Genomic DNA, 9,404 nt, shown 5'->3' with positions numbered 1-9,404 from the left:
ACTTTCCCAGGTGCCTTCGACTGCTTATAGAAGGCACTCAAGGGGCTTCCCTGGCCGTCCAATGGTTAAGACTCCGTGCTTCCACTGCAGGGGGTGCAGGTTCAATCCCTGGTTGGGGAACTAGGATCCTAAATGCTGTGTGGCGCGGCCAAAAATAAATAAACAAACAAATAAATAAAAGGCGGCACTCAATATTTCGAATAAAAAAGGAAATCCCTCAAATATCAAAGCATATTAAAGAATTGCTCATATACAACTTAACTTTAACGTTTTATTTTGTGTAAAAAAGGGCAAATTTAGTGAATTATTTTCATCTTGTACACAAAGTTATAATTTTAATGCTTTTCACATCCATGCTGAAAATTTGCAATTTGGTAAAAATGAAAGGAACATAAATTTCTCCAAAGGAATTTTTCACGCCATTATATACACTTTACGAGAAAGTTTCAAACACTTTCTCAATGATCACAAGTTACCAAGAAAATAAAAGATTAAATTTGTACAGATATTGATCTATTTATCAAATACATACAGAAATGATGTAAAAACCTTATGCAGTTTACTTTGACCTCTGTCCTCAAAAGATTTGCCCAGGGACAGATACTTTTCTTTTGTATAAATGACTGTGGCTTTATTTAAAATATGAAAATCAAAGGAAGAAACCCAGTTTAATCACAGTATTTTTAAAATCCCTTCCCAATAGTAAAGGATCATTACCAAATATATAGCACCATAATACAAATATTGACGGGAGAGGGTATTCACATCACACAAAATTAATAATAATAAAAACAAACAAACACTGAAAACCCGTGTTAGTATCCGTAGAATAAGAAGTTGATAACAGCTTTAGCTTTCCTCATACACAGCAAGGAAAAGGTTAAAGAGTTTAAACCACCAAAAATCCCCAAATAATCCTAACAGGAAAAAAACAAAACAAACCCAAGGTCAGCAGTACATTTGAACCGTAGAATAGAATGGGGCTACTGAGTTGTACACTTGGAGTTGTGGCTAAGACATAAATCTCCTCTGCATCAACTCATTTTCTGTTCATCGGCAGCAGGGAGTTAGAGTCTGAACAATGAAGAGGGCTTCAGATTGTGTTTACTCGGTAGGAAGTCCTTACCAACATTTAACGTTGGTCATGGGATTAAGACACGAAACACTTCATAAATAGGTGGGAAATCTGAAAACACTCAGAGCCTGGCTTTGCTGTAGAACTGGAAGCTTATAAAACCTGGCTACAAATGAGCATTTCACAGAACTAATTACCAGGCTCCAAATCAAATCCCTCCTGGTTTATTCAGGTCCCTATAGAGCCCCTAAGCCCAGGGTACTGTTAGAGCACACGATACAACTGGCTTCTGGTGCCCATATCATGGAATCGGAGTCCTGGGTTTAATTCACTAAGCCTGAGAATAAAGATTGTTGTAACCCTTGCTTTTTGGAAGTCTTCCAGGCTTTAAGTTTATAGGAAGATTCTTAAAAGTTAAAGATTTGGGAAGTGTGAGGATGTCACATTTACAGTAGGTCCCTCTCAGTAATGTTGTTTAAGATAAATATCCAGTAATTTAACAGCTGAATTCACATATATCTGACACATGAGAATCAACTTGGCATTGATATGGTCTGCATTTATGCCCCTAAAGAGTCAGTATTAAGAAATGTTGACATGCGATTCCATACATTCTTACACTATAAAGTAACAAATTTTACTTCCAGTAGCAACTATAAAACCTTATGATATTAACCCCTCTTGCATAGAATGAGGTAAACCTGTGCATATTACCAATGCTATTATTCCCAAAAGTAGAGCAATATTTTAGAAAATAAATTGCTGGTTTTTAATGTTTTATGCATTTTAAAATTCAAACAAAAAAAATCTTACCTAAAATGGTCTCCTGGGGCTTTCCATTAACATTTTTTAAAGCATTCCATAGGCTGAAGGACTGTAGAGGTTAATCATTTTGATTAATTTCTAATTAGCCCTACCTATATTCCAGAGGAGATGGTCAATATTACCACTCTGAAGAGGCCAGGCTAAGACCCAGAAGCACTTCTAGAACAGATGCAAGTAATTCCTGAGAGTTTAGTTTATGAACCTCACTGGTAAATGCTAAAGCTCTCTCATTCAGTCACAACTCAGAAAGTCAAAAAATGCAGAGAGCAAACCTTTCACCAATTTACCTTTATATCCTTTTTTCAAAGGAAGCCATGTGAATTTTAAAATAGGGAATGTTCAAAATGGTCCAAATCCATTATTATTGTTAAAATTAATTCTGAATAGAGTTAAAGACAATTCATACTAATTTTACACATATACATATATATATATATAATTAGTATGAATTGTCTTTAAATTTTAAGAAAATTAAATTCTCTTTCAAATTAGTTTTCTAACAAATCCAGGATAGTTAAAAGCAGAGCTGGAATGATTTTGAAATCTAAACTTATCTTGGCTTTAAACTGTTAATTTGATTCTCCTGGTAATACAGAACATGTGTTTTGGGGTGTGGTTATACCAAGTATTATCTCACAGATGGAGAGAAATGGCAGAGAACTGATGAGAATCCCTTTTGTGGGGTATTTTTTAGTAAGGAAAATAAAATAAACTTAGGACAATATTGCATTTTCCCCAACCCCTCAACATGTAGACTGAGATCTCGTATATCTTGTCAACCATTCCAGTTTAACACTTTAGTGTTAGGATAATTTTACTCATTTTTTAATTAAAAGAGAACATATAAAAGTATCCAGAGTTCTTCCAGTTTCATACAGAACTCTAAAGAAATTTTCACAGAATGAAAAACATTTCTGTACAAATATTTAAAATGGGCTGCAATAAAATGCCAACAAGCAGAATTAATTACCCTTCCGTGATCTATGTGGTGATGAGCTCTCCATGGGGCGGGGATGGGGGGGGGACGTTCAGTTGCATATTCTGCAGCAGAGGAAGCTGGAGATGTGACTGGCCTAACTTCCAAAATCCCAAAATCTCCCAACAGGTACCAAAAAGGTTCATTTGTAATGACAGTTCATTTGCATTTACAACTATATCCTTCTTAAATCATTTCCTTCAATCCTGCTACCTAAACTTTAATCTTACCAAAAAAGTTAGAATTTCAGTTCTTGTTAACAATGCACATAAATCCAAACTTGGAAAATATTACAAAATTCTTTCAAAAGCTTCAAATACAACACAAAAATTGTCCATCTTTATAAATTGAAAAATTTCCCCCCACAGCTAAAATAGTTTCCCTACCCACTTGAAAAATCTGGAACTGAAATTTTCTATGTTTAGCAAAATGTTCCAGTAGAATAGCCCCGCTGTACAGCTGGATTGATTATAAATCAGTCCTGTGTAAAATTCTTTCCCTCCCACCCTCAGTTTCTGAGCAACCTCAGGGCTCTTGTTTGATGTAGAAGTTGGCAGAGCCATTGCTTTCCTGATCAGATGCTCCTTGGAGGAAATTATAATCCTCTCCATCTATCAACTCCTCCTTCAGCTGCAATGTAGTCACTGTAAGAAATAAATGTACAAGATGTTATTAAGTCTTTCTAGAATATTCAGATTGCTTCATGTTCCACCAGCTTCACAGTTAATAAGACTTCTTCATGTCTTCAGTAACTCTTAAAACTAACCCCCCCGAAGGAAGAGCATTTAATTAATTTTAAGTTTCAAAGTATATTCGTAGTTAAGAAGAGTTCCAAAAAGGAACAATACTGCAAAATGGACACTGTCAATGAAACGTTGAAGGTAACAGTGATCACTAATTTGACTAGAATGATTAGAGCTTTTCTCATGATTAAGTATTCACTTTTATGTCAATGTCTACATAAACAGCATATTTCTTGGATAGTTCTGAATAATAAGTAACACAACAAATGACTTTAACATGTTATTATCTCCAAGGAGTACCTAAAGACTCTCTTCATAAAAAAGATATAAATCTGATAATATTAAACACCTGTATTAAAACTAAAATCAAGAAAAACTTAAGTAATCATTTTAGGTAAAATAAAAATTGATTGACACCAGCAACATGAAAATCCTTGGTATAAAAAACAGCTAACTTTGGGAATTCCCTGGTGGTCCAGTGGTTAGGACTCTGCACTTTCAATGCCAAGGGCACGGGTTCAATCCCAGATGGGGGAACTAAGACCCTGCAAGCTGTGCAGTGCGGCCAAAAAAGAAGACAAAAACAAAAACAGCTAACATTACCAATGGGATCACTTAACAGTAGTACTACCTGTTTGAGTTCTTATCTGAAGGCTTCTTTTTTTTTTTTTTTGCGGTACGTGGGCCTCTCACTGTTGTGGCCTCTCCCGTTGCGGAGCACAGGCTCCAGACGCGCAGGCTCAGTGGCCATGGCTCACAGGCCCAGCCGCTCCGCGGCATGTGGGACCTTCCCGGACCAGGGCACGAACCTGTGTCCCCTGCATCGGCAGGCGGACTCTCAACGACTACGCCACCAGGGAAGCCCCGAAGACCTCTTTTTTAATGAAAACAAACAACAGTATAGGCAATCTTCAATTTATGAACAGGTCATGTTCCAATAGGTCTTTATTTTTATGGACAACTGTTTTTCAGTTTCCAGTATTTTCAGTGGGGTTTAGGTTTCTTGGTAGTCACTGAAGTCATGCTAGTCATAAGTTTTAGTGACAGGAGGGCTCTTCTTACTGCATGGACAAGCAAGAAGAAAAAGAGGAATGTTTTCTTTGCTGGTCCCAGCACTGGTCTTAGGCAAAAGTTTAGGTTGTTTAATTCTGAGATTTTCCTATCTCTTTTTATAAACATCTCTTAAGTTACCTCAACGCAGTTAGTCAGTAATTTCAGGCTGCCCTAAATCCTTTCCCCGAAGCCCACCCTCTACTTCCTATAGAACACCTCCCTTAAAAAAAATTACTTTCCTACTTTTTAAATGAAAATGATCTCAGCGAGGTGTTAAACAAACACTAGTCTTAGTAACTGCCAACCTCTCAGAGATGTATTTGAGTTTCTTAAAAAGTTACTGTTTAACCAAAATTGAGTTGGTAAAGTTTCAAATAATTTAAAGAACAGGTGATCTTTTATGCTTATATTCTCACTGGAATCTAATCCCATTGTGAGTAATGCTAACTTTCTTCTTCAATTTCTTCAGCACAGAGATCTGTTAAGTCAGAGTTCACAAACTGGGCTTTTCCCTCCCTCACCTCTGCCCTGTGGTTCTTTCAAATTGACTGAATATTCTGAAACAGGAGATTTCATATAAAACCATGAAAAGTAGGGAGACTTGGTAACATAAGACTAGCATTCTTGAAGGGCTATTAACAGCGGGAACCAATGTAGCCTAAGGCCTCCCTCTGCACAACTTGTGACTCTCAGACTGGCTGCTCAGCCACTGAGTAACCCACCTGTCTGCTTCCTGCAGGGACTGTCTCCAAAGGAAAGATGAAATTTTTCTGTTTCTTTTTTTATGGCTCTTTTCATAACAATTGGAGTGAGAGGATGAAGATATATATGGAATGTAAATTGGGAACTGCTTATACAGGGGGAAAAAGGTCAATTTATGAGAAGAATTAGGACTCAGAGTATTTAGATGAGTAGTAAGCCAACTAAGTTTCATGAAACAATAACACCACGTGGAACAATATTAAAATGGCTATTTTTAAAGTCAAATAGTGATAGAAAAATACTTCGTGTCTTGATTTTAGTTACAAAAGATTAGTTTCAAAAATAATGGTCTTTGACATCTTATTTAATAATTTAAAGAATAATCTTTTGGGGCTTCCCTGGTGGCACAGTGGTTAAGAATCCGCCTGCCAATGCCTGGGACATGGGTTCGAGCCTGGGTCCGGGAAGATCCCACGTGCCGCGGAGCAACTAAGCCTGTACGCCACAACTACTGAGCCTGTGCTCTAGAGCCTGCGAGCCACAACTACTGAGCCCACGTGACTAGAGCCTGTACTCTGCTACAAGAGAAGCCACCGCAATGAGAAGCCCACGTGCAGCAACGAAGACCCAACACAGTCAAAAATAAATAAAAATTTAAAAAAAGAATAATCTTTTGAAATAACGCTAATTCATTTTATTTTACTTTGGTACTTGTTTTGGTAATGGTGTTAAAAAATTTAATAGCCCAAAGACTGAAAAGTGAATACACTATGCCTATAATAATAGCAAAACACATACCAATCAGATTGCTGAAAGGTAAAGCAAACATGACTCTGCTTACTTTCTTTAAAAAATCCTTTAAAAAAATTAGTTAATATGATAAAAATGCTTTTATGGAGGATATCAAACATATAACAGTTATCCTTCAAGTCAAACCAACATGCGTTGTTAAGGACATTTGAACAATACCATGAAAATAAACACATGGAAAAGGAAAAAAACCCCAAATTTCATTAAAGGTGCAGTACCCACAATAAAAGGTTGATTAAAACAATATCTTGTTATATGATGATCAGATGGCTAAATGAATGAGAAAAGAATTACTGTGCTTCAAGACCAAACATGCTCCATTCAAACAGATGCTTTTTGTTTTTTTTTAAATGTAAGAAAAGTAAATTGAAATTCTAAAGCACATCCTGAAACTATTTGCACTTATTATTAACAACAAAGTTCTGGATTATGCTTCTACTCATGTTAAAATATGGAAACAATGTTCTTAAAAAAAATAACTCAAGATAAAGGTGAAACAGTCACTCAGATGTGTAATGTTCTAATGCAAAGTTTCAGTGTTTTCAAGGAACCTAAAATAAAGCCTGTCTGGTATCTTCACACTTATCATTTCTCCTTTACAGGCCTTATTCTCAATGAATGATGGATGAAATAAAATAGATCCTGTGGCTGATGTCACTTTCTACACAAATGCATTTTCTTGGCTCTGTTTTTAAAAAGAAGTTACTTTGCTGACTTTACTCACTAACATTTCAAAAGACAGTCTAACAGAAATCACATTTTCCTAGTTAGAAGTCCAAAAATAATAAATTCTCTCAATAGCTAAACAAACTGTAGCTTTCAGAGTTAAGACAGCAATGTAGTCCCTACACAGTTTCACCACAGTAAAATCACATTAAATCCCAGAAGATGTGCCCCTAGCTCAGAAGATACACACAATAGACACCAGTGGAAAGGGAAGTCACTTAGGAGGCCTTGTGGGTTCCATCCTGTATGCCTACTCCAAGTTCCTGGGTTTTGCCAATCCTAAAAGTCAAGTTCTCTTACAAAACGTGACACACGCCTTCAAAATCAGTCTAATGCTTAAAGAAAATACACCTCAAATGCAATAAAAATTCAAACATATTCAGAGCTCACAATATCTATAGTTAATCACTTAGGTTACAGAAAACTTTCATAATAACAAGTACAAAAAGAAAAAAGTTACAAAGACAAGAAAAGAAGTTGAAAGGCTCTTTAGTCATTTGAAGGTATTTCCATAAAAGAGCAGATAAACTTGCATCTGCAGTCCTAATCCATTTCTTATACAACAGAGGTATAGTAATTTTCTCTAGATATAAAGATATGAGTGATCTTCAGAGAAACAGACTAGGAAGGATCAAGATCACCTAATACACTGTTTAAGAAGGCAAAAGCTAAAGAACACATTTTAAAATGGAAAAAAAAAGGCTGATGACAACTTCAGGTGCAAAAATATTAGCAAACAGAGGACTGAGAAGAAAACAGAGCTAGGTACTAAGTCCCATCATGCTTTTCAACATATAAAAGGCATTTTAAAGACTGCAAATTCGATAAAAAATTGTTTAAAGGCAATAGTTAGGATATGGCAGAATATATGCCAAGGCAGATACAACTTTGGATTTGGGGCTATTTGATCTGTACTCACGTCTAAGATTCATCATATGCAAGTGAAGCCTCTGACATTCTACGGTAACATGTTTGTTCTTAGCATTTACAAAGGGCAGTCTTCCTTATACTCTACCAGCTTAGCCTAACCAATTCAACTCAAATTAAATGTCATTTACTTACTTAATCACTGTACATATATAAACGTGAAATTATAGAAATAAATTTCACTCAAATTCAATACCAAAATTATAGAGGCATTATATTTCCAAATCCGTTATTCAACTAAGACTGTGGTAAATGTTACTACCAGAACTAAAATCACACAGGAATACAAAACACATCCTGTCTACTGAATGAGGCGCTATGGAATGCTATGAACAAAGCCTCATTTTTGGATCTGATTAATCAGATTGCTCCCTTATGGCATATTTCTCCCTCAGGTCAAGTCACGTAGAATTCTGCAATGCAAAACGTTCAATCATTTTAACGAAACCATGAAACAGTACAAGTTGTCTCACAATTCCATAAACTGAAATCACAGCTTTACCTGAATTTGAAGCTCAAAAGTGGCTTGTAACAAAATAAAAATCCTTCCCTGATTATTCATTTTAGTGAAGTGACTACCAAAGACTAATGAAAATGAATTTTTTAGTTGAAAGAAAAAGAAAAATTTAATGTCAGCATCTGTCATGCCAGACCATGCTTCTGTCTCCCACCACCCTAACCCAGACTTTGACCCTCTGCAGTACCTGAGGTGCTGATGTGACCAATTACCTGTTTTGAGGCTGGGACTGAACTCTCGGCTAGTGCGGGGAGGTGGGAAGGCCTCCAGGGCTGTCTGTGCTGGAAGGGCTCGATATAGAGGGGGAGTCAACTCTTCGCCACCAGAGAAGCTCCTCCGTACCCCACCTGTCATGGGCAGGCTCGACAAACTGACAGGCTTCTTCCCAATTGGCATCTTCCTCTCTAAATATCAAGTTAAACTAAAGTAAGCTTTTACTTACATGTGTGGTAAGAAAACTGCATCATAACTAGGAAAGGTTGTGCTGCACAGGATACTCTGAAAAGAGAACCAACTATGCAAGGTTTGTATTTCCGAAAACAAGGGGGGTGTGTGTGTGTGTGTTGGGGAGTGGATGATGGGGGAGATTATTTCTAGTCTCTCAGAGTCTGGTAATCCTGGTTCTTGACTCTCTAATCAATTTAAAACAAAACAAAGCAAAATGAACTACAGAGAGCATCGAGTGTGGAGAACAGCTGGCTAATTACCTTCAAAAAAATTTTAGTTTGAGGGGGACTGACAATCCAATGGCAGAGAGGGTTTTAAAACCCTACTTGTAGGCATTTCACTGCCCATATAAGCCCAAACAAACACTGTCCTTCAGGGAGAAATCAAACAGTTTAATTAATGAATTATATGAGTGGCAGGATTTTACTGATATGAAATGTGCTCCCCTAACTTTTGGTTTATAATTCACTCTTTTAGAAAACAATTATAGTTCTTATTCTGAAAAGCAGTTCTAAAATTTAAATGTTTGTTGCCTGCAAGTTCTTCAGCAACCTAATTTCTTTTGAAACACCCTTTGGTTACGGTTTCATAAGCACACATAAG

The 9,404-nt window shown here is 36.5% G+C and overlaps 1 protein-coding gene across 10 annotated transcripts in view; it reads right to left on the bottom strand.

Moving 5' to 3' along the window:
* Positions 1-251: 251 nt before the first annotated feature.
* Positions 252-9,404, bottom strand: part of MBTD1 (mbt domain containing 1) — a 67,816-nt gene continuing 58,663 nt past the window's right edge. For all 10 annotated transcript variants that reach the window (XM_067714421.1, XM_067714422.1, XM_067714423.1 and 7 more), the window contains one exon: positions 252-3,520. In XM_067714421.1, coding sequence (XP_067570522.1) covers positions 3,402-3,520 — 119 coding nt within the window. In that variant the 3' untranslated portion in view covers positions 252-3,401. The remainder of the gene's footprint in view (positions 3,521-9,404) is intronic.

Source organism: Pseudorca crassidens, chromosome 19 (assembly GCF_039906515.1).
Source record: "Pseudorca crassidens isolate mPseCra1 chromosome 19, mPseCra1.hap1, whole genome shotgun sequence".
In the NCBI taxonomy this organism is placed as follows: domain Eukaryota; kingdom Metazoa; phylum Chordata; class Mammalia; order Artiodactyla; family Delphinidae; genus Pseudorca; species Pseudorca crassidens.
The sequence above is the reverse complement of the archived record's forward strand: the minus strand, read 5'-3'. Positions and strand labels throughout refer to the sequence as shown.